Genomic DNA, 27,007 nt, shown 5'->3' on the forward strand with positions numbered 1-27,007 from the left:
TAAATCTAAATACTGTATGAGACATCAGGTCACAGTTTTAGACCAAAACCGAGTCTTTAAAAAAAATGAAGGACAAAACTAAACTACAAAAATAATAATGCAAGTGGCACTGCATCCTTAGTTTATCATCTTAACTGAGGGACATTTAATTTAATTAGAATTGTAAAAAGTACTGTAATCTGTTCCAAATACATAATAAATAATACTAAATATACTAAACTATACTATATTCAACAGCAGCAGCATCTTATCTTAGCTCAAACAAGGATGATATGAGGCGTGGATTATATGGATTTCCTGAAGTTGTTGGCCGATATGCGGTCAGTTGGAAAAACGTGCGGAAAAATTTGTGAGCCAGATTCACAGTAATAAAGGCATTTAGCCTGCACCAGATTGTTTTGGAGCCATTTTCAATTCTGCAAATGTGTTTGGAGCCAGAAAACGAACTGCTCACCACACACAGTGTCGCCCAATCTGTTGCACTTCCATTAGTCCCGCTCTTTGCAGCCTCGCACATCGAACAGTTATCTGAGGACACCGCTACTGTACGAGAGGATTGTTACCCTGAATCAAACTCTGATCTGTGAGTGACACACACACAATACAAAGTGTCCATTTGAGTGTAAACACGCATTATAACAAGGGTGTTAGAACAAGAGATGAGCATTCAATGGAGAGCTGAAGAGGACAATACATGACCCGAGGTAAAGCACCTCTCAAACAGCAGGGTCCCCATAATGAGCTTGACACTGTCCCCCCTTCAAAAAGACACACAAGAGTTTAATGAAATGATAACAAGCCATATGCTAAAAATATCGATGTGAGGAGGACGGACGACTGAGCCACAAGGACCACGTATACATTTTGTTCTAAACCAAAAACTGATGCGGTCGAAGTTTTGAGATTCTACACTTCAAATATAATTTAACATTTTGTTTAAAAGTTTGATTCTAATAAAATACAACAAACACCTCCGCAGGTTTGAGAGATTCATCTATCTTTCAGGAAACTATTTCGTAGTAGTTTGTGGTGGGATACTCCTCAGAACACGATGTGGAATGTTTTGTCTGGAGGAACTTCTTCGAATGAAATTGGTTTTCATTGAAAACTATTTCCAGAGAAATAAAAAGGAACTGGGTCATTGTTTCTGGAAACGGACACGTGGCTGTTGGCAAAACATTCTCACCACCAGCTTCATTCAGCTGTTCTGGAGGTTTCAACCATATCGTTGACCTCGACAGATGAAGTTTGCGCACTTGTGACGGAAGCTTTCATGATTCAGATTTGCATTTTCTCAGAATTTCATGGACCTTTCGTCTAAGATGCCCCAGCTGGTTGTCACTGAAAGTTCAGTCTTTCTCACCACTTCATCAGCTGTTCAACTCCACTGTGTTTGGGTGGAGGCATCTCAGACATATAGCTTAAAACCTAGACAAACAGATTTGGATGAACTGCCGCCTTAAAGGATGAAAATTTAAATCCAGGCGTCATCTCCTCAACTCCATGCCGATGGGAAGTCGGGTGAGATTTCATAGTCCACAAAACATTTCTGGAGCTTTACAGCAAAACAGCATTCAACTGAATTCAATGAAGACTTGTTATAAAAGTAAAAAAGAAAATGCCCTCGATGTGCAGTTGAACTCGTGCACCCCCTTCAGACAGATGCACACTAACGCTTTTAGCTGCAGTGAAGATTTCGGCTTCATACAGGTGTAAATAACGTCTTTCAGAACAATGCAGGATCTTAATTGGATTACGCCGGATGAACTGTATGAAGTCCTTTTAGGTTGTTTGTTTTTTTGATTTTAAAAAACAACTCCCTGTTTTCTGTTTTTCTGTGAAGCTCCAGAAATGTTTTGGGGAATACAAAACGTCACCCCGCTTTTTTTAATCGACATAGAAATGCAGATAATGAGTGAATTTTCATCCTGTAGTAGTAGCAGCCTCATGGTGTCATCGTTACACAATCAACAAAATAGTGTGGCGCTGAATTAAAAGGGAAAATACGTTGTGGTTATGATCAAACCCGCATTAACCCTTTTATTTAAGTGCATTATTGTTTGCACTGTCAATCAGGAAGGGAGAAATGAACAGGTCAGTAGCCTCGTTATGTCACCTTCTACACAAAAACACACACAGGACACTACAAACAGAACAGAGACAGATGATAGACAGCAGCTTCGTGGAGCTCGGTCTACTGAGAAAAGCAGAGTGTTACTGATGAAGATCTACAGCCACACACACACACACACACACGGCAGATACGAACACATGAATATACACACACGGCCAGACATTAAGAACTGCCTCATGGGTACAATATACACATTCCTGTGTAGAGCAAACACTGGAGGTGACTTTTTCTCAGAGAGCGACTGAAGGTAAACAGTCTTATCTGTATTCACCAAGAACAGGCTCTTCTCTCGACCCTGATTCCTCTGCTGATACACTGTACAAAAGCAGTTTCTATGTGAACAGCAGAACAACTTGCATAACGCAACACACAATACACCACTTAGTACTTGCTGTTGACTCTCGTGTTTACACAGGTATGAAAAAGTCCCTATCGTCGTGTTTTTAGTCCATCAGTCATTATGCACATTTCGTACTGTACTGTATGTGCTTGTTGGTCTGATTGAAAATGAGTCACAAGAAAGAAACCTGAAAGCCTTATTAACAACTTCCCCTGTTCCCTCCTTCTGCATAATTACTGTCACATCTGAATGTTTGAAATCAGTCTCTTTGCAAAATTGGTCTCTTTACACTGGCGTTACATCTGAGGACACTGAATTTACTGATCTACACCTTAAAAGTGTTTCTTTAAAAACTGAGAACAGGAGTGTAAACTCTTCTAAACTCACCATAAATATATAAACAGAAAAACTACAGAAAAAACATGTAACATGAAGAAAATGAAGTTTTACCATCTCACTAAGACACTGCAAAATGATTTCAGTGCAGGAATGGGAAGTAAAACCTGGATACTACATCACTGGATTTCCCCTAAGGTCTATGATTAAGTAAAATACCAAGACAGCTGTTAAAAGGAACGACCCCTAAATAAAAATTACCTATATGCCTGATTTGCCAGTTTGAAGAAGTAGGATTTTAAGTTCATGAACTTTGGACGACATATTCATTCCTGAAATGCACAGCCACGCTATCAACTCTGTGAGACTTAATGACTGAGAGCGGCACTTTGAAATAAATGCATCAGCATGCTAGCATCCTCACAGTGACAATTCTAACATGCTAATGTTTAGCAGGTAATGTTTACCTTGTCTAAGATGTTAGTTTAGTGCCTTAGCGTAAAATGTTGGCAGTTAACTTTTTTGAAAACCACAGATAGGTTCACATTTGTATGAGTCATAGGCTACAAGATGTCATTACATTCACATTACATGTCTATGACCCGACCTTGACACTGGGAGTTGAAGGGGATGGTGGTGAAAGTCTGTAGCAATTTTTCTGGCGACAGAACCCGGTGTTTTTGTAATGAGACCTTGGGACATCTCCAGCCATGTTTGTGGCGACCAAAGCAGGTATTTTAAGCCAAAACACGATCTTGTCCTAAACCTAACCAGAGCATAAGCACAGCGTTGGCACAAGATAAGATCTAAGCTACATCAACAGTCTTGTTACTATTCATCCTGAGGGAGACATTAATGTGTGTACCAAATTTCATGACAATCCCTCCAATCCTATTCAAGACATTTCACCGAAAAATCACAAATGTGAACCTTACGAGGGTGCGAGAGTCAAACTTTGGTGATCACCAGAAACAGAAGGATTCATCTTCTGTACAGTGTGACCAAGAATGTCTGTATAAGATGTCATGTTTCAGTAGTCGCTGAGAAATGTCAGTGGAAATAGCAGTTTTGATTCATTAGCTGTGTTACAGTAATGTGATGCAAGTCAGGCTGCTCACTGGGTGTACATTGTCAGATATAAATCTAAATTGTCATAACACTTGAAATTACAGTCCATGGACAAAATAATTGGGACTTTCTTTACAGTTTCTAATCAGGCACTTAAATGTTTTTATATATACCCACACGTTTTTTTAGCTTTAAAATATTTTCACTTTGTTTCAACACAGTCGATCTCATAGCAGAGTGAGATACAGTCGGTGCCATTGCATAAGTTTACTTAACATTAGTTCAAGAAAACAGGTCTCTTTCAAAACTGGTTATGTAGCACCAGGTTTGAAACCAGCCGGCAGAGTCACAGTGATAGTCACAGTAGTGAATGGAGTGACAGCATCGTTTCTATGCTGGGGTTTGTGACGCAAGTCAGGCCCTGTCTGCTCTTTGTCTCCCTGTCATGCTGAAGGAAACTGATTTGTCTGCACAGAAAGATGGATGTTGTGTTGAAGAAAAAGAGCTTGCGGGTGGTGTCTCAACACCTGTGGGAGTGTGTATGTGTGTGTGTGAGGAAGTCGCTGTTGTCCCAGTGGCCTGTTTCCTCATTAGTGTCACAATCCTGCGCGGTGTGGACTTCCTTCCATGGAAGTGACAAACACACATCACTCATTTGATCCATACACATTCAGATAATACTCACACCCTTGTTTTACATGCAGCTACAAGTTCTGTTATGTCATCTGCACACGGGCACACACACACACACACACACACATTGTGTTTCTGGACACAAATCTGTCCTCTGGTAGAAGACGTCCTCATCCTGCCTCTCATTCAAAACAGGGTTTAGGGTGAAAGCATCACACATAAACCTGTCACTCTCCTGCCCTACACATATAAATCACATTAACTCAGCATTGTGTTGTAAACTGACTGGTGTTTTCTATTATTTCCTCAATGAAAAGCACCTCCTAATAGCAGCAGAAACTATAGCCTGCATACAGTTGAATTAACAGCTCTTAGGTAGGGTTTATTGCAGACGGCTGCATTAGACTGAAATAGTTTCAGTCAAGTGCCGAATAAATTGTTGTAACAGATTGTCTTTGGTAACAGAAATCCACTCTCTAAAGAGCATGTTCAAAGAAAAAAAACATTACTTCCACGTATTTCTATTCGACAGGGACCGTAGAAAAATTAATGAGGGGAGACTAACACATTTTTCTTTTAGATAAAGGGACAGCATGCTTTTTCTTTTTAGGTACCGCTGTAGAGATTAATATTACACTTCACTTTTGGAGATTAACTCAGTACATACTCTCTTAAATTTTCCATGCTTTCCTGCTTTTAGTTATTACTGATGATTAGCCAACTATTCTGATAATTAACTCGTAATGTTTCAAGCAAAAAGGTCCAACCTTAGCTGCTCACAGCTTCTTATATTGGGATTTGCTGCTTTTCTTTGTAATTAATGATAATGATTTATTTATTTGGATTTTGGACTGTAGGGTGGACAAAAGAATCAATTTGAAGATTTTTCCCCTTTTTCTCTTTTTTTGACATTTTATAGACCAAACAATTAATCATGTAAAAAATTGTCCTCCATAAAGTTGAATATGATTCAGCCCTGCGACCAACCCCAGTAAATGTTGTATAGTCCCTAAAAGTGGTTAAAAAACTAGAGCCTGACCTACGTAGTGTCACAACTGTTTGATAATCACAGTGAGGAATCACTGCAACTGCAATCTGAATTTTCTACTCCCTCAAATCTGCTTCGGCTCCAAAAACTGCATATCGTTCAGGCTCTACAGAAAAACCCAAAACAAAAACAGACAAATGAAACGCATCCGCACAAGATTTAGCTGGAGCAATAAAACATACCCGAAAATAATTTAATTCCAACCCCAGTCTGAAATAAAAGGATGCTCTTTCGTCTGTGAATAGATCGCAGCAGCTCTAAACTAAACATGACCCCTGTTTTACAAAAGCTTGGCTAAACTTCACAGGCTGTTACTATCATTCATTAAAATATTGTCAGAGAGCAGCCGCTACCTGCTCACTGCTGGAGATGTGCCATTACTGCCAGTAACAGCCATGTTAGTTTCCAATAAACAGAGTGTAGTATCATGTGAAAGGCCCACAGGCTGCACGGTGATACAGAGACTCGACTGTTGATTCTAGGTTATGATAGGAGCCCTTTCTGTCCCATTTATTTCCATCAGGAAGTGCAACAAAAACCAACTGAGGTGTCAGGCAAGAAAGAGAGAACCAGACTTGGATTTCTCTTTATCTCTCTGTCTGATAACAACACACACACAGAGAATCAAACACACACGCTGCCTGCACAGAGCTCTGCCATGAGGATCTTTCATGTAGCTGGTTAGGCATGGGCAGACAAGAGAGACTTCCCTAGGGGCACGCACAAACACACACACACACACCTACACTGTACTTGTTTACTTTACTGAAAGCAGTTGCAGTAAATCAGAGGGGAAAATGATTTTACATATATCACAGCCTTTCCTGTCAGCTGTCCAAACTGTTCCCGTCAGAGAAACCCAAACCTTCTCACCATCACTGAAGCTCTTTCTCTATAAGGTTTCACCTCATTATCCTGCCCGGTGACAGGACACTCTGCCTGGATACCTGAAGTAGTTTGAGTGGGGCATGTTTAGTGGAATTTAATCCGATTTTGGCCTCAAACCTTCATACATGACGCAGGGTGAGGTTGCAGTGCTCTTGTATAATGTAATATCTGCTGCTCTGCACAGTAGCCAGACTTCTGTGGGAGCCCCACTGAGGCCGTAAAAGTGGCCAGGAGCGGGAAGTAATTAAGAGGGCAGGTAACACAAGACACCCAGGGACAGGAATACTGAGAGCTGTTACGTAGCTACCAACATCGAGAGAAACAAGGCCGGGAATATGTTTCTCAACAGTTGGACACCTGGAACAGCCGAGAAAGAGGAGAGACTGAGAGAGAGAGAGAGGCATGAAAGAGGGGTTATGGAGCTTTGACCAGAATAGAGTCAAGGTTGGAGGAAAAGGAGAGAGTCGCTGCCATGGCAACTGCTCATGTTGGCATTTTGTGGATGCTCATAGCAGAGTGTGAGGCGAGAGACAGAATGATAGGCTGGCAGATACTGTATCTGTGACATTTAGACATGCTCGCCCTGCCATGGTATCCCTTACTGAACTAATGCCACAGCAAGACCACGAGGCTGGCAGCGGCCCAGCATTACCTCACCCACCAAAGATGGTCTGTTGCCCCAGAGGGAATGTAGCTGTAGATGCGTTTGTAAATTCCTATCAAACCTCACCTACCAAACTAATCTGGTAAACAGTTTCTATCTTTTATGGGTCATAGTCACATTCTAGCAATGCAATGCCATTTGTGTCTTATTTAACAAATAAGAAAGATGCTTCACGTCAGATATTTTCTCTTGGAAATCAAAATTAAGTGAGCAGCAGGTTGAAGCATCTTTCTGACACTCCACGACTCAAGACAGGCCCCGATAATACCCTGAAGCAGCATGCGTTGCTCTTCAACACAATAACTCAGTAAAATCTTGACTAACTATAACATAAACCCATATACACACAGACGAACACACTGGTCACACTGGCAGATATTGGTCTCTATTTGGAGTCGGTGGGACGCGTCAGTTAGAAGCCCTGGACAGGTGCACCGCTGTGGACGAGTTATTGCTACTGAAGCCTCTGGCCTTAGCTGGACGTTTCACATGACAACCTATTATGAGATCCTGGTAAATAAATGCCTGTGTGTGTGTGTGTGTGTGTGTGTGTGTCTGTGTGTGTAGAGTATGTGAAGTAAAAGCACAAAATAACGCAGAAGTGCTGCATTTAGCTATTTAAAGCAGTTTTTGAGGCTTTCTTGATTTGGTTCATGTCTGCAGTTATTCTATGTAGTGGTTTTCATATGAAAAACATATCTGCTGCTTTTTCAAGAAGCAGAGTGCACAACAAAACTGTTATCATGTTAGACATCAAGTACAGTGCGTCATAACTCCCCGGGGGTTTGCACTTCTGGCTCGACATGTAGGCCACAGCACCTGTTTATATCCACCACACAGCTCTTTAAATTGGAGTAATCTTGCACATTTGCATTCTTTAAAACCCTGTATATTTTCTATGCTTCACTTTCCTGCTTGCGTTTAAAAATACGTTTTTTTTACTATTTCCAAAAAACAAATTATACACATTCAAATTCACACGTTGTGACGCCGTTGTTATTCTATTTCAAAAGTCACCGCACAAAATTCTCTTCAAGATTCAAGAGTCGGTCTTGCTGTTGGCAAATATGCACCTGCAGTTGGCCACATTCAAAATAAAATTGGGACTTTTACCTTCTGATCCTTATCATTCTCCTGCAGTAAGGACACCACAAACACAGTGGATGTTTAAAGGAAAACCCTGTGCAGTTGTATTGCTAAAACTAGCACAACCTGCAGCGAATGTAGTATTTTAGGCCATCCAGGTGGGTAACAATATTCATTTTTGTTTGGACCCCCGGGCCAATTGCAGCTATCTATTGCAGCTCTGTTGTCTTGCAGTCTGGTTAGCTGGGCACTTGAATGTTGATTCTCATGTTTTTAGTCTTAGATTGTCCAGTTCCTCTTCTCCAGCCCTGCATCATATCTCCTCTGGCACCTTCTTGCTTATTCTTCCTCCCTTCTCAAGAAAACTCTTATCTCTGCTGCCCTCTCACCTCATCACTCCTCATCTCCTCCTTTCATCCCTCCTCCTGTTCTTTCTCTCTTGTCCTCCCCGCCATGACCTCCTCGGTGCATTCCTGCACGCACCAGACCACTGTATGGTGCATGGAGGGCAAGGTTGTCCTGTATTAAATAACATTCATAAAGAGATACTTTTCATTCAGTGCCATTTCCTTTGCCCTCTGAAACCCTGCTGGCACAAATCTTGAATACAGTATGTTTCCATGACTTGATGAAAGCAAGCAGGCAAAGTTATTTACTTGTTCTGACCTGCAGCCCAGAGCAACAAACAGAAAGTGTGGAGTTTTTAGTGGATGACACATTCTTATGCCTTAAAAGTTGAGGGTAACAGTTGTCTTAAGATCAGGTCTGCAGGCTCACGAAAAATTAAGCTGTTGATGTTTTATTTTCTGATCTGGGTCTGTACTGATCACTAAAACCAGAGCTCACAAGATTAGTTGAAGATCCTCCTGGATAAAAGACACACAATCTGAATACCATCTAATATAATTAACCCTTCCCCGGTTGATTCCAGCAAACTCTCAGAGGAGGTTTCATGAGGACACATGAAAGACAGACACACTTTTCCTTTGGGACTATATTCCCTCAACCGTAGAAAGCCCGTTTGGGAGCTGATGGTCATCTAGTGCAGGTACCTCATACAACGCTGCATCAAAAGACCCAAACAATCACTTTAATCTGGACTAAAGGGGTGGACAGACAGACCAACCAACCATCACACTGACATTACCATCTGTATGTTCCTGCAGCTAGCATGGCCAAAAAATCAGCCAACAGCACAACATATTGTCCCTTTAGAAACTCAGTCAGTGGCACTCTTACCGACAAAAAACTTGCTAAAGCATTGGGTACCAAATTTAGCAGCAGTGCTATCTTTATCCACTGTTGTATAACGAGCTTTTACCTAAGACCTTGGCTAGTTCAGTAAAAGATTCCTGGACCATTATGTCTGTCCCATAAGTCTTGTACCTTTGTGTGTACTGTACCATATGCAGCAAACGTATGTGCAGTGTTGTTTTACCCTATTACATAACCCTCTCACATTGTCCAAACACCTTTCACCTACTGTTAACTCACTTATTGTTGAGTGTTGACCAAACATCAGCTCCCTGCTTTGAAAAAACAGAGCTTCTTTTTGGGAAAATGTCGTGGGGGGCCTGCTCGCCCCGTACGAAAACACCCACACAATGGAAAGGCACAATGGGACTTAAAAAGCCAACTCGTTGACACCTTTCCACACTAGCGAGCAGCCAAACGCAGACGCACACACACAGTGCGTATGGGGAGAAGGTCGGGAAAGTTCAAGAGCCCTTTGCCTCACATATATCCTGTATGACAGCGTTTCATCACAGAGGCCAACTCGACCAGGAAGTCAGGTCATACATTTGTGAGGTTCTCACAGCTAAATGCTGTAGAAAGGGGGCAGAATATTTCCTGGCTGTGTTATGACACCATGACACAAAACAGCTGCTTTGCATCAGTTGCTTTCTATTATGTGGAAATTTTTTGGTTCATGTGCGTGCAGACCTCACCAACCTGTTTGTGATTGTGACGTGATAACGGCTCTGTAAAAACAATGAGTCGCCTTTACAGTTTTCATTTTACACTCAATCACTTTAGTGCTGAAGGAAAACCGAAATCTGAGGACCAAATGGTGATTCAAGCTGAAACATGCTTACTGCCCATTATGTCCGATGTGCAGTCAGTACACTATAAGTTAGAAGTCTACATATGCAGGAAGATCTGTGTACGAATCTTCTCAAAATGAAATTACAAAATACTCTTATCTGATGTAGATTATTTGTGCCAACTCCACCTTCATCCTGTGAGAAAAAAACAAAACGGCTGTCCAGTATTTTTCCTACTGAGACTGCCATAGGGTAAGGAGTGTTGAGAAGTGCATGGGTCACAATTGAAGCATGACACTAACAATGAGTTTCAACATCCAGCCCGGACAATATCACAGTGTGTGCTTTGTGCTTGAATTTGTAACAGTAAGACATCAGAACACAATGTGCTGGTAAACACATAATTAACAGCACGTACAGCTCTTTGGATATTTTCCACTCATATGAATCACTGAGTAAGGTGATGGGTGGGGACTGATGCACTGATATAATCGGTCCAGGTAGTGCAACCAGTATAAAGGTACCTCATTTACGTACAGATGCTTAAATATAGATGGCTGGTTTAAATAGTACTTTTCCACATTCTTCACTGTCTGAAATACACCTGATACACGCTTCACAGAAGGTCTTTTCTTCTAGTTAGTTGGGTGAATCTGTTGGCGTTGTTGTTTTCATGTGATACGTTTCCTATTTAAACTCTGGTTTGAAAAATGACACACACACTGACATATATTGGAGCTTGCTATGTTGTGCCACTTCTGCCAAACTGATCACTCAACCTCAATAAATCAATCACTTTTCTTTTTGTCCCCAAAGGGCAAAACGTTGTGCAGCTGTGACACACTTAACCACAAGATGAAAACTCAAAGCACAGCGGACACAGTGTACAATTAAGAGATTCAAAAATGATTTTTAAAAAGCATGATAAAAATGTATATTCAATTAGCATTAATTAACATATATTTTATCTAGTCAAAGTGTAGCTGATACAGCAATTCTGCAGCACACCAGGACAATCTCACACTGTATTTGTATACGAAGAAAGGAATAACTTGAGTATTACATTTGCCGAATTTACAAGAGGGGACAAATACTTTCGAATTTGTCACAGACAACGCTTCACAAAGTTTATAAAGTTTCCTCACACTCAACAACCTACAAAATCCATAATATGTTAAGTGAGTCTGGGGATTTGCTCACGGAGGACAGAGATCCTATTTCAATGAGGATAATGAGAATGTAACAAGAGTAAAAACACCCGGTGTAAACACAAAGGCAAGAATGGATCGGTTTTTATCCAGATAACTTATACAGATACAGAATCCGTTATCAATACTAGGTGTAATGGGGCATTACTTTTGGCTAACGGTACTCTAAACCTATTCTGCTTAACACGTTTCTGCCAACTGATGTGGATGTAGTATCTACTTAATCTGTAAATTCTGTTAGTGTGTCCTTTAGCAAGGCACTAAACCCCTGCTGTATGTGTATTATTTTAAAAATAGAAAAATAAAATAATGTCATTTGTGATAAAAATGCCAATTGATGCGATGTAAAGTATATAAAAGAGTAAAAAAACAAACAAACAAAGTTTTTTCAGGCATGTCTGCCATTATGGGACAGTTGAAAGGGGGTTTGACGTGTAACAGAGGTCAACAGCTACTGTAAATCGACGAGTGACGCTGTGCTTATATGGTCTGGCATCTTAACCAGGACGCCATTAATATGCCCCCCTGAAGCTAACTTTGACCTCTGAGACCTGAAATATCCAAATCTAAAGCAGCTTTGTGTAATGAGAGACAGCAGCACTGCTAAAGCACATAAACATGTATCTGGCCTCAGTTTATCACCTCATTAAATGTTACACAAAGTCATAGAATTAATGAATATTATATATAATATAATTCAGCATCATATATATCATATCATTATATCACATAGGAAATTGAGGCAAGGCTGCTGCTTTTGGAGTTGTTGTTCATTTCACTTGCGTCTCATGACTCAACACTGACGTGACTTGTTTCATGAATGAAGTTCAAAATATGCAAGATATGCAGTTTTGGCTTTAACTTATCTGTATGTAAACAGCATTAGAAGAGTTAGTTGTGTGTGCTGAGAGAAGGTGAAACAGGTCCACCTGTGTGTAATGCAGGTATTTACGTATCATATCATTGTGTCAGCATGTGCATGTTTGTGCAGTGTGTGGGCACAGACAATAGGCCTTTGTCTCCCCGCATCCTATTTTTCTCTTGTGGGCTGACAAAGACATTCATACACACCAACACACACGCACACCTCATCTACACACAGTTCCTCCTGGCTTCCATCAAGTTACAACAGTTTAGAGACAGCAAAACAGGAACAATCTGATCTTCTCTTCCTGCCTCACACTTCCTGCCCTCCCCCTCCTCCTCCGCTGACAATAGCGAGAGAGAAAGAGGCAAACAGATGAATGAAAAAGAAAAAAAAAATGACTTGAGGGGATGTAAATGAAAAAGACAGAAAGAGGGTGAGACAGAGCGGGTATGGCTGTGGATGAGTGTGTGATTCTGTGAACAGGAGGTGGTCTGCAGCGAGGATGTGGCCTGAGGTTTATGGGAAAACAGTTCTGATTGTGTGGTGTGCAGGTGTTGGCTGCATGCACCCAAACTACAAGCATTTCACACGAAGCATTTACCAGCAGTGTTGGGCAAGTTATTTTCAAAATGCAATCAAAAAGCATTTTCCTTGAAATGGTCATCCATAGTTGCCAACTGTGACTGTTTACCATTTGGTGCAGAGCATGTTGTGTAGAGGGGTCTTTTAAAGCTTAAGATCTGATTCCTGCTGCAAAATAATGTTACTATGAGAGCTGTGAGACCAAAACAGCTGAACAATGAGCTGAAACTCACTGTAAACCCTCGTAAAGGAAGCTGCAGATTCAGAAGATAATTCTCTGTGGGTTCATTAGGAACAGTGCCTCTCTAGTAACTAGTAATATGACAATGAACACAACATACTAATGTAACATTACTTTGTAAAGTAATATATTACATTGCAATATTACTGTCTGCGTAGAGTGATATATTACTTACTACACTATTTCTTAGTCCCTCCCCGCAAAACGCCCAAATAACTTACATGGAACAATTAAATCACCTAGATCTTTTTAAATAAACGAATGGCTTTGGACACAGGGATGAGCAGGTAGACAAGGATCAAAGTCTGATATATTATGGAGCTCTGTGAGGACACTCCCACACAGAGTTTAAAAGCCTGCAGCTCCCCTCCAGTTAGTTAGAACTGAAGAAGCCTCTGGGATGAGAAGTGAAACATCTTCAAGAAACTAAAACAAGTCCAGTTGCCGACGATACAGCTCTTAGAATAACAAAGGTCTAGTTGTTGTTTGACATTTTAATGCAGAAACATTACATACTACATATGGGTTAGGGTTAGGGTTATATCCTTAGTATAACCCTAACCCTTATATCTTTAGTATCATTACAATAATAAAAACAGCTAATTAGCACAATTTAGAAGCTGGATCCAATGAATTAATGATTTACATTAATGAGTTAAGTACACACATTGCCTTTTGAGATTAGTATCAAGTTTTAAGCATGTTTTTTTTTTTTTTCTCGACAAAAACATTATAGCAATCGAACTTTCTTACACAACAAAACTAAAAAAGAAAAGAAAAATAAAGTAAAAAAAACATAAAAACAAAAAAACAACACACTTAAAGCAACTATGAGGCTATTTTATTCTGAAACTTCTTTTGTTTTTAGTTTAATGAGCTGAGAAGAAAACACAAATACACTGGGTGTGTTTATAGTATATAGCATTATCCAAAGCCAACAGCATGCCTCTTTCATCTGTTTTAATGTGTTTTGTGGACAACATTGAGAAATAAAATATATATCAGGTTGGCTGTGGCAGAAAAAAATTGTTAGTAACAAAACTTTATTGTTGTTTTTTTTGGTCTTTCATGGGATTTGCTGATAACAACAAGAAGATTAAATGATATTCTCATCCTTAAGTGAACTTTTAAGCCTAAAATACTTGAACATTATTTCCATGTCAATCTTTAGCCAGGTTGATTGGACAAAATGTTTCTCATGTAGATGAAGAGCAGACTGTTTACTTGACGAGTCCCTGCAGTCAGTTCTACTTAAACGCAGTGACGGGTTGGAAACATTTAAGCTGTTTGTAGAATTTAGTGACGACCTTGTTTGCCCTCACAGAGAAAGGTCATAATGCACGTTATGGAGCTGGTTTACCAGATACACACACTCACACATTTCCCAAACTCTTTATTACACACTCACACACACACGCACGCGAGCACACACATGCGCGCACACACACACACACACACACACAAACCCAGAGCACCTGATGAGCTGCGGTTCAGAAGAAGGAAGTGAAAACTCAGTCCATCTGCTTTGACAGGAAGTCAACAGAAGCCGCATACAGGCATGCTGACGTCAATCAGAGCCACAGGAACACCTCCCCACAGCACACACACTCACTCACACACAGCACACACACACACACTCACATTACTCACAGTGATGCGCACATGCCATGATAAACACTCATTCGAATCATACACCTTACCAATCCACATTTACAAAACTGCAGACTTTAAACACAATCACACAATGAATACTGCATTACACACACGTCAGTGATCTCATAGACCCCCACACTCACCGCACACTCACACAGACAAGCACGCACACACACACACAGAATAAACATAGATTATTAAGGAACTTGTTGCCTCTTTTTCAACAAGATGAACTTTTGCATTTCAGATATAACACCCACGCTCAGTGAAGCTCGTACTTTTCTGATTAAATGCGCTAAAACAAAAACATACGCTTGTTTTTTACTGAAGAGGAAAACCTTTACTATCGTTGTGGAACTGACTGACGCTCATTTTCAGTTCTACTTTGATGTCATATCTGAGCTGAGTTGGTTTTCATGTAAAGCATGTTGGTTATTTGATGGTTAACTACGCTCACTGTTCTCAGTTTCGTTGTTGCTCATCTTGGTCTCTCTTTACACAACAATACGTGACACTTCTTTCAATGCTCTGCCTCGAGTTGTGGGAAAATCGTCCTACTGACCTGAAGTTAAAGGTCTGATAGTGAAGAAATGTTTTTATCAGTACAGAAGAATAAAAATAAGATAAGATACAGAAGTTTCAGGTGAAAAAGTGAGTGATCAGTGAGACACACTGAGCCTTTGCATGGACAGCAGAGATTAGTGAGTGATGTTGAATTATATTTTTTCGCACCATGAAAAGTTCCAATAAACCTGACACAATTGGAGGTGACCACATCCAGATAAAGGAGAACATAAAGGAGGTTTATCAGCTACCTCTCAGTCTTCCAGGAGGTCAGTATTTGATAGTCTGTGTGTATCACTTTAAATTAACACTATAATTTCCCCAAAATGTACATATTTCCACTCAACTCTTTATCTCTACGAGAAAAAGATGATGAAATAAATATAAAATAAATAAAGACGAAGAATAAAAACTTTAGAAGTAAGGGGCAGCAGAAATATGAACGTTGACATCACCTTTTATCCTGATATGTTGAAATTGCTGCTTATTTACACATTCAGCAGTTACAAAGCAACATTATCATTGTTCCGAGTTGTGTTTCCGGACACCTGTCAAAATCAAGTCCAGTATTCACTCTCTTTTAGCTCTGTTTTTGGTCTCCACCAACACCAGAGGGAAATAACTATAAATAATAAAAAATAATAAATTAGAACAATAATAAATGAGAAAATAGTCGTTCATAGATTTGTCTGAAAAAATATATTAGCCATAGTTTTTACCCTCGTTTTTACCAGCGCCTGGAAATAACATGATGCCACAAGGTATGGCGTCATTACAGGCCTTGGAATTTTCACCAGGCTACAATAAAATGTGAGTGGCACGGTCTTTTCCACACACGGTCAGTATAAGCCCGTGCCGCTTCATGGGAAAGACAATACAAACAGCAGATCTTAGAATAATCTAATAATTTCCGAAAAGTTCCCGATGACTATCAAATAGCATTTTGCTTGAAATGCTCATCCAAAGTTGCCAACTGTGAGTTTTTTTTACCATTTGGTGCAGAGCATGTTGTGTAGAGAGGGTTTTTAAAGCTTAAGAACTGATTCCTGCTGCATACAAAGTAATATTACTATGAGAGCTGTGAGACTGAACCAAAACAGCCAAACAATGAGCTGAAACTCACTATAAAGCCTCGTAAAGGAAGCTGCAGATTCAGGTGATAATTCTCTGTGTGTTTTTGAATTAACATCACTGGTTCAAGTGAAAGAGAAAGCCCAGCTATTCTCACACCTCTTCAGTGTGATGTTCGACAAACACTCCACAGATACACACACGTGTTTCTCATAACCATCACAGCTAAATGTCTAACTCCAACCCTCACCAACCTCTGGATGTGCACTGCCTCTCTTTTTACCAAGACCTATCTCAGTTGTAACCAAAACAGAGTCTTAACCTTCAAATCGTCCTTTGATTGGTCCTCAAAATGCAGAAATGCCCTCACAATGATCGTTTCAAAAATAAATAGGTCCTCACACAAACAAAGCATAAGCGACAGTGAAATAGCATTTGTAAACACACGTTCAAATTGATTTTAAATATGTGTAAAAACACAGTTATTGTGTGTAATCTGTGTGTATTTGTGTGTGTGTAACAAACAGCCTTGGCTGAGCCGGTGAGCAGACACAGATCCCAGCATCACACAAAGGAATATCCATAAGCAATACACACTTTACAGCCACACATTCACGTGTATAGAGCTCATAAAGTCACCTGTGCTTTCATACACATACTCACACACTGCCTCTTACCCACGCAGAAGGGTATATGCACACACACAATGACACAGGGCCGCTTAAAATCAAATGTGATGAAAGACAAAAAAAGGAGGTTTGCTGTTATCCTCGAGTGAGCTGCCTTAATAGACCACACTGTGTGTGAGTGCTTGCCTGAAATACCAGTTCACTTGTGTTTGGACACGGTTAATGAGTTTGATGACAAAACAGTCTGGACTACAGTGCTGCAGCTGAAGACAGATGGTGAAAAAAAGTGAAAGTCGTCACGTACGCGAGTTCATGAGCAGAGGACGAAGGAGGGAGGCAGGGAGGGAGGAGAGAATAATGAGAACAAGGAGAAATGATGGAAGGGAAAAGTTCAGTCCGGGTAAAGCTGGTTAAAAAGACGTGTTCTTTACGCAGCTTTACAGAAGTCAGACACACTGCGGGACATTGCTCTGAGCTGCTTACCTGGGAGACAAACTCTGGTGATCGGAGGCTGAGTTGTTGCTGCAGGAGACCTCCTGAGAGACGGGAAGAAAAGAGAGAAAAAGAAAGGTGTTACAAAACAAACAAACATCCTGAATAAAGTATATACTGTACGTAATAATCTTTAAAAGGACTGGCTCAGCAAAATAAGAAGCTGAAGGTGAGGTTCGCCCAGGGCGTCATGCGAGCTAGGACCGCCATATGTTGTTTCATTGTCAGATGTTCCAGATCCAATCATATATGTCCACATCACATCAGTTACACTACAGTAGGCAGTTGTTATACATATTTTGATCCACATTCTTCTTTTTGCAGTGACATTTCTCACACCTCCCTGCACCTCTCCTGCAATAACATGTAACTGTAGGTGCATGTTATTCTTTTAATACAGTTTGTCCAAGTTCATGTCACAAAATGTTGTTTCTTTCACTCTCAAATGTGTGTTATTGTTATAATAAGAGGCTTAAAACTGACTTACAAAGTGACTCGTCAGAATAATTGAAGTTGAAAAGGTGGCACCTTGTGCAGGATCTGTTTCTGTGAGAGACTGACAGCTGGAAAGTAGGCAGCTGACTGTGTATTGATACATTTCCTTTTAGCGGGGACTCCTCAATCATCTGCCCCATCTTGTGTGTGCAATTAGTTCAATAAGTGTGCGCATTAAGTTGCTGGTCCATGTGTGTGTTTAAGCCTCTGCTCTCGTCTATGTGTGGGTGTCAGCTGAATGTAGGTCAGAGAGGCTTCAGGTATTCAGTACAGCAAACCGAGTGTTAATACAGCCTGAGGAAGAAGAGAGAGCTCGGAGCATCTTTAGAGACTGACACACACACACACACACACACACACACACACACATACACACACACACACACGCCCACACCAGCCTTCACATAAAGAATAGAGGGAAAGGTGCCCTATATAACTAGCTCTAGTTTATCTGCATCTGCAGTCTCACCTCCACTGGGACGTGATGCTGCTGCAGCATGTGTTTCCATACTGATAAATCTGTGATATACCAATATCAGCTGGACTCTTAAGATGCCATCTTTGGCTTTAGGAAATTGTAACAGGCATTTCTCGTTATTTTGTGACTATCTTTAGACGAAACGATGAATACATGAACTGAGAGAATAAACTGCAGATTCATTATCAATGATCATCATAGTTGCAGCCTTAGATTAGACTTGTGGACATTGTGGACTGTGGAGGTAAAGCTATAGATTGTACTGACTGAGATAAAACAACTCTTACTTACTTACTATGTTTGTAATTTGGAAAAAGCTTCACTTTTCCAACATGTTTTTGAATGTGATTATTGTTAAACATATTAAACTCAAAGCATGGAAAAAATGGTACAGAAAATTAAGTGCACTGGTTCGAGAAAGTATAGAATTTCTGCCTGCAGTTTTAAGCCTCTGCTCACCAGGCGAGTTGACCTGTTGGATGTAAAATCTCCTCCTTCATCATTTTATCCTTTGAGACATTTGTGTAGAACATCATCATTATCATATAAATTGATGGGTAATGGCCAGTGTGTTTTGTGAGGTAGCAGTGACGTTGACTTTTGACCACCAAAGTCTAATCGGCTCATCCTTGAGACCGAGTGGACGTTTGGGCCGAATTTTAAGAAATTCCCTCAAAGCGTTCTTGAAAAATTGCGTTCACAAGAACGAGGTGGACAACCTGAAAACATAATTGTTGCGGTCACTGCTATCGATGGCGCTGAAGCATAAAAATTCATGACATGACCTGCTCTACAAGTAGTCCTCCGTCTATGTTACGTCTGCAGCCACACGCTGACTACTGAATACAATATGGCTTTAATCATACAGTACATGGGCCTTTTAGTCTGAGCTGCTATCACTGCACTTCAGGAATAAAATGCAAGCTACATTTTCTTTGCAGATACAGTGTGTGACGAGCAAACCATGTCCTAATATTAGATTTTCTCTGAGATATGATGTGTTTGTGTCACGTAGATCTTTTAATTTATTTCCACATTCAACTTCATTATGTGTGAGTCACAAATACGGTACACTGGCCACCGAGGCAGTGCAGAGAAAATGCCGTGGGGACGACAAATACTTTACGTGCATACCAATGAGTCGTTCCATCCGTGTGAGCGAGCTTGTTTTTGTGTTTGTGCCTCACCACAACAGAGCAGTTCCTTATAGAGCATTTTAACTGACTGACACACAGTTGGAAACTATTTTTTAAATTTCTCAAGAGATAAATGATTAAGGATGGTTCTATAATTACGTCACACTTTTATTTTGGCATCACTGTGATATTAAGTTGCTGTGTTTAAATGTGCATGTGCTGAGTTTGTTTACTGGACTACTTAACTCGCTCAAATGTGAGTGGAGGAGACAGCTGTGGTGTCAGACGTCACACCACAGTCCGTTTACAGCTCAATATGTCTACCTTGTGGTGAAATGATGGAATTGCAGGCTGAGTGCAAATAATGAACAGCCTTCTGTCTTTGACTTTTGTGTGATTTTGTAAGATGTGAAGAGACTCAGTCATTTTGGAGAAGCAGAGGAGTTGATGTCTTTCCACCTCAACAGATTTACTGCATGAAATTGTCTAAGAGTCACTTTCAAATGTATTTTGCACTCTTCCAGGAGGGAATTTAAAAACGAATCCAGAGAGTGCCTCAGTGGACTTCAACATGATTCAACAATCCAATGATGGCTTTAAAAACATAAAAACCTCATATTTCACTATCAACCGGCTCCTCAGAAATAAAGAATCTGCCAGAAGTATTTTTACAAATGTTGTCAGAGTCAAAGCAGTTTCATTCATAAAAATGTTATTGACCTAAACTTAGTCTCATTAGATGCATAAAAGATACTGAGCATTAAAAACCTTGGTTCTAAGAATCCCACTGTAACGTACGCACCTGTGATCTATACATTTCAAATCAACAAACATTGATGGCACCAGACCTGCGATTTCCCCTAATATAATGGCAGCAAAAACAAGGGTTTAATAAGTAAGAGCCATGGACGACAATAACAAATTCGAACATTTTGGAAGACGAGATCACGGTGATGATTGAGGAGATTAAAGCCAGGCTACATGTATTATTCTCTGGATTAAACGGTTGGTTGACAAACAGCCGAACACACAGCTTGGGAGTGTGTCAGCGCTGCAGTGAACGAGGTGGGGCAGAGAGACAGTGCTGTAGTTGATATTAAAAAAAAAGGACTTTTTTTTTTTTTTTTTTTTTTTTAAATAATCAGGGGTTAAGGATGCTTCAGAATTCAATATGAAAAGATTAAATGATGTGATGTGTCCAAAATGACTAACTGTTTGTCTGCTGATCACATTTTTCATAAAGCTCATGCAAAGTTTACCACATGTTGTGCATATGCCTCCCAAAATGCATCACACCTACAAAACCAGCAGGAACACAGCTAAAGTCAAGTCGAGACTTTACTAAGAGGTCAAATCATTTCCAAATCAAAGTACATTTTTATAAAATAAAAAAATAAAATACTTATAGGCCTACTCTAGTTCTACTTAAGTCAAACTTATGATCAAAATTGAAAAGTCAGTTTTAGACACTAGACAGTGAAAAAGCTCTATACCACAGATTAATAGAGTAACTACAAGGATGTGAAAGTAAAATTACTTTGAAATAGTCGTAAAATAAGGAAATGCGATAACATAAATTAAAAATGCATACAAAATGTACAAAAAAGTGATGAAAAGTCAAAACATTATTAACAAAAAGTCCATCATAAAGAAGATGAAGGATTAAATAATGCAGGACTGCAGTCTACAGAGTGGACATTACCCATCAGGGGCACAGTGGGAGATGGGGTTAAAAAAAACGCTTACTTGCTGGAGGCACACTGGACATTGGTCAGTACGGTGAAGTTATTCCTCACACTTCGAAGGCTTGCCAGAACCTAAAAAGGCAGAGGAGACAACCATAAGGATTCTTTCTCCGATATTCATTCAAAATCTTTTCTCTCAACAGTGTCTGCCTGGTTGAAGCACAGATAAATACAATAATTCGGTTCATTAGTCTGTAAAATGACGCACTAATACATGACATGTTTGTCTGAGCTTTGTGCTTTGGACACTGATGTTTTTGCTAAAACGCTGTTGGTAAAAGTCCCCATGGCTTAATAAGAATTTGTGTTAATATGAGACTCATTTTGTGTTACATACAGTGAGATGTTTACCTGAGCAAAAGGCGTTACGATCAGGTCATCACCATGTCTGCAAACACAAACACACAGAGAGAGGTGGTTAGAAGCATCCTCAAATACAAACCAAAGATCAGGTTTTACTGTTGCATAAAGCCTATATCCTGAGTGCTTCCTTACAAGCAAAGATGGGAACATGTAAGAACAATAAGCAGTGACCACCATGACCCAGCCGGCCTCATTACTATAATTAACTGAAAGAGCCGGGAGCCAGAGAGGAAGAGGAGTATGGGAGGATGGTAACGGGTCAGAGACAGGAGTCTTCTGTTCTGGATGTAACCTTGTAAGGCACTGAGCTCTAACACTGAGCTGTTTTTGTCATCTGAGACAGGGCAAATTACTGATCTACTCTCCTGTGGGTTTCAAGTCATTGTAATGTTCTGCAACATCTGGAGTCAAGCATTGAGCTCCTCAATCCCACCCCAAACTATAGAGCACCTATCATCAGATCCTCCACTGGGGGGCAGAGCTGTAGAGCAGCAGCCTGCTGTACGTCCAGTGATGTAGGAGAACCAGTCTGAGAGTTAAAACAGCCACAACTACATGTATGAGTACAAACTTCCTAATTAATGACTGGTCTGTATCTAAGCTTTATTCAACTTGGATACATTTAATTAGGGCAGGTGATAATAAAGTTTGTCTGCAACCTTTCAACTTTAACTTTATTGTCCCCCATGTGAAAACCTGTCTCATAGTCAGATGAAACAAAACAGATTGTTTTCTGCTTTACTTTTGTATATTTGATGTTTCTCTAAAATAAATATACAGTCATAAAAAAAAATGCATTTTTACATGTTTAAATTCTGAGCTTTGCATGTCAGACACAGGGAGCTCTACTGAGCCCGAAGACACAATAATGTCATGTAAAATAAGATCCAGCATATCATTTTCAGTATTTACATATTTACAGTAGATCTTTATTATCCTCTGAAAATGTTCGATCCTCTCTTTAAGTCGACAAATTCTTATTAAACTGTGCTGACTTTATTGACAGAAATGGTCTGAAGAGATTTTACCCCCAACAAACTGGATGTGAGTTATAAGGGACAGGCTCATCAAGGCCTCTCATCATATTGTACCTTTTTCAATCGGGGGACACTGAGTGACTTTCAGGCACTGAAATGTAGATCTGTAAATCAATCAATCAATCAATCTATCAATCTATCAATCTATCATCAAGATGTGAATCAAAATAAAGGGAAAAAAACGTGCTGACTGCTGTGAAACACAGTGTCAAAGACTGTCCCTGGGTCAGTGTGTTGTGTCTATAAAACACTGTTACAGTAACATGAATAGACAAGTCCATCATTAGTTAACAGTTCTTCTTCCTCTTTACTGGGATGTTTTTGATGAAATGCTTGAGACTAAACTGCTTGATGTTATGGAAATTGTGTTTTGATTATGTGCGGCTGCCTACAGTATAAACAGCCCACAGTGCCTCTGTAGTGAAGCTGCCCAACCTTACTGTTGAGGTTGTCTGCAGCTTTAAAGGAAAACCTGCAGACACTTCTGAGAGCAGGAGGAAGTTCTCCCAACTCCAGTCTCTATTCTAACTGATATTCTTTTATTCAGTACCGTTAATATTTGACTCTCTCCTTCAACTCCTCTTAAAAGTTATGACACAGTTAAAAACAATAAAATGCTTTTTTAAAAAACAGTTATTAAGCAGTTGTTTAATTTAAAGTTGCAACTGATGTTTCGAATACTTTGTACCTGGTTAATAAATACTGTGTAGTTAGGTTGTAAACAAAATAAATAAAGTAATGTTTATAAACCTTTACAGTTGCTTAATAAATGGGTTATAAAGCATTGTTTGTTTATGGTGAAATAACTATTAACTACAGATTAATAACCTATAAATGTGTATTAATGATGGTTATTATAAAGTTATAAAGTGTCACCAGTGTAGTAACAGTATGGAAGTTTACATTACAGTTTTTTTAAATTATTTTTTGGTTGAATTACCATTATGGTCAGCACAGTTATTAATTTTATCTTATTTGTTATTTGATAGATTGATTAAAATGTGTGTATATTGTACACATAAATTATGTATACAGGGAATACATATAAATATGTGTACATACAGTACAATCCTGCTTGCCACCCTCTACTGTATATCTCTGGGGTGTGTGCATGCTGTGTGTATTTGCATGTGTTTTATATTTACAGTTCGGAGGCGATGGAGGAGTTTCGTGACATGGACTTGGGCGACAGATCATAGTCGCTGTCAGAACGGTAGAGGAAGGACTCTCGGCGCTGGTTATGTCCGGGGAAGTTAGTGTGGAGGACCAGCCCAGAGCCGGGGGAGGCCTGGGGGTCCAGGGGGCTGCAGCTGGCAGATGGGCCATTCTCCACATCGAAACTGAAAAACAGATGAACACACAGGTTTTAAGATGTTAGTTTGTTTTATTCAGGATTAATAAAGCAGAGAAATAAAACATTTCCCTGGTACAAGAGGACTAGATCTGGTTTTATGATTCAAAGCAGCTGTCTGGTAGCATTAGACCGGAACATAGTGAACATTTTGGACTGGAAGTAACGTGCACGGCACAGTTGTGTCACTGCCACAATCAGGAACAAAACGCAAACTGTCATCTGTTGTTGAGAGAAAACTGGTCAGAGTCGACCAATAAACACTAAAAAGCAAGTCTGCAATGAATTAGAAGCTTCACAGTACAGTACACAGTCAAGTGTGTTTTGCATCAACATGAGCTGAGAGGCTGCCGTGCAAGAAAGAAGCCCTCGCTCCAGACATGGCACCATAAAGCCCGACTGAAGTCCTACTGATCACATGGACAAAGAAAAAACCTTCTGGAGGAAAAATCTGTGATCAGATGAAGCAAAAATGTAGTTGATTGGCCACAATTAGCAGCACTATGTTTGGAGGAGAGAAGATGAGACCTTCGACCCCAAGAACACCACACCTACTGTCAAGCATGGTGCTGGTAGTATTATGCTGTGGGGCTGTTTTGCTGTCAGTGGATCTGGTGCTCTAAAGGAAGTAAATGGAAGAATGAAGAAGGAGGATTATCTCCAAATTCTTCAGGAAAACTGAAAATCATCAGCCAGAAGATTGAGTCTTGGGTTCAGGTGGGTGTTCCAGCAGGACAATGGTCCCAAACACAGATCAGAAGTGCTAAAGGAACGGATCAATCAGGCTAGAATTGAGGTTTTGGAATGGCCTTCCCAAAGTCCTGACTTGAACCCCATCGAGGACATGTGGACTGTGCTGAAGAAACAAGTCTATGCCAGGAAGCCAACTAATTTAGTTGACCTTCACCGATTCTGTCAAGAGGAGTGGTTAAAAATTCAAAATTCATTTTGAGGCAGCAGATTCGGTCACATTTTCAGAGGACCCGTAATAAATTCATTATTGAACCAAACTTCATGAATGTTTTTTGTGACAAAGTAGTTTCTCATTCCATCACAGAGAAATGAGAGCTGTAGAAATCATTGGAACTGAAGACTGCCATGATAAACATTTTCTTTACAAAGTGTATGTCAACTTTTGACTGCGACTGAAAAGGAAATAAGTAACTAAACTAAACTTTGTGATTTAACACCAAGTGTTTTTGGGTTTGCTATAATTCAATCATAAAAACATTATCATTCCAAGTATCTGACAGCGTTTTGTTTTCATTATCGAGCTCTCTGTGGAATTGATTAGATTCTACTTTCATTAAACTATGTACAAAAGACACATATGCATGAATAGACTTGACATGACCGGGCGAGGAAGGGCAGAGTGACATACGAGGGTGCACAGTGTTCATTCACTGATGGAAACGGGGGAGACTGAGGCTTTGTGAAGAGCAGAAGGTGGAGGGATGAGTGAAGGAGGAGGTGGATGTCATTAAGACATCATCAAAGAGGAATATGTGCCACGTGTGCAACTTCCCAGGGATCTCCTTTCAAACAAACATGATGTATGTTTCCATGCATTTTCTACTGTAGTCTGAGTTTTTGCCAGTCGCTCTCTTTCATTACTGTTCTGCCTCGATGGCCATCACTTCCCCGTCTGTATAGTAAACACACACCAGCAGAGAGGGCGCTGGTTACACGACAAACTCAAAGGCCCAGACCACTTAAAAATTGTTTAATGTTTCTTCATTTTGATGTTTGACCTTCAGTGTGCAGAATGATGAATGTGCAGTTTGTTTTCACATTCATCTGCTACAGGGGAAAGTTTCTCTGTGCTCAGCATGAAACTGAGTTTAAAACACAGCTTTGAGCAGGATTCTGTGATACCGCAACTAGTTTGAAACTATTATTCACAGGGATTTTTATATAAAATACTGTATGTCTGGAGGGGGATCTTTAAACAAGAAGAAAACGCAATATTTACAGAAAACTCTTCCACCACAGAACATCCAGTGTATGCAAAAGGCCACAAATATTTTGTTTTGCAGCTGAGTGTTAAGTTGTAATGTGTATTTTTCTTATGTCCCTGCTCCTCCCAAGCTCTTCCTCTGTTTATTATAACAAATCTGAAATGGAAAAAACATCAGTTTATCTATCCAACAAGATTTTCCAAAGATTTTCTGACCTATAAAACTATGTGTAGAAGTAAAAGCTCTCATGAACCGTCTGCTGCTGCATCCCGACTCTAATACTGTGGGAGAGAGAGAGAGCGTACTGAAACAGGCTTTTATTTCAATAAAAATGTACAGACTCACTGCTTCATGTATTACATTCACTGCACATTCACACACCCTCGTGTCAACTTATTAATACCAACCAGTGAACCATTTGTAGGACAAATAACACCAGATTGGTGGGAATTCTGATGTTTTTTGACCCCAGGGAGAGTTGGAAAGTGAGTGAAAGGCGGAAGAGTGTTTTTTTTTCTTCATAAATGATGGGAATTTGGGTTGTAGCAAAAAAAATGACATGTATGGCATCAGGGCTAAAAGCTCAATCTGTAATACAAATAAAACACAGACAGAGCGATGCAGTGGAAGTGAACCTTAGATGTGAAGGGATTACAAAAAAAAAAACCGCACAGGAAAATAAACAAAAAGTCTAAAGTTAATTAGGCCAAGATAAGCACAAAACTAACAGTACTTATAAGCTGCTTTTTGAAAACATGCACATTGTCTTCTTTTAAACTATGTGCACAAAGTCAAGGAGCGACAACAGCACAAACATGATCACGATTAGTTTTCAACCTTGACCTTGAAACAGCCAGGCGTTCCTGCCCTGAAAGGCAGTGAAAGGGGCTTTAT

At 39.9% G+C, this 27,007-nt stretch overlaps 1 protein-coding gene and 1 long non-coding RNA gene across 5 annotated transcripts in view; one reads left to right on the top strand and one right to left on the bottom strand.

Moving 5' to 3' along the window:
* LOC311259041 overlaps positions 1-24,042 on the top strand; it is a 77,864-nt gene extending 53,822 nt beyond the window's left edge. Inside the window, exon 5 of one of the 2 annotated variants that reach the window (XR_014622808.1) lies at positions 23,952-24,042. This is a non-coding gene — a long non-coding RNA (uncharacterized lncRNA). The remainder of the gene's footprint in view (positions 1-23,951) is intronic. The other variant, XR_014622814.1, reaches the window with a different exon arrangement.
* Positions 1-27,007, bottom strand: part of pde4ba (phosphodiesterase 4B, cAMP-specific a) — a 180,512-nt gene that overhangs the window by 40,247 nt on the left and 113,258 nt on the right. For all 3 annotated transcript variants that reach the window (XM_084355859.1, XM_084355860.1, XM_084355861.1), the window contains 4 exons: positions 23,950-24,144; positions 21,756-21,792; positions 21,406-21,476; positions 17,542-17,594 (listed from right to left, as the gene is read on the bottom strand). In XM_084355859.1, the coding sequence (XP_084211985.1) occupies positions 17,542-17,594; positions 21,406-21,476; positions 21,756-21,792; positions 23,950-24,144 (356 nt within the window). The remainder of the gene's footprint in view (positions 1-17,541; positions 17,595-21,405; positions 21,477-21,755; positions 21,793-23,949; positions 24,145-27,007) is intronic.

This window comes from Pagrus pagrus (genome assembly GCF_965226575.1).
Source record: "Pagrus pagrus genome assembly, chromosome: 6".
NCBI classification, from domain to species: domain Eukaryota; kingdom Metazoa; phylum Chordata; class Actinopteri; order Spariformes; family Sparidae; genus Pagrus; species Pagrus pagrus.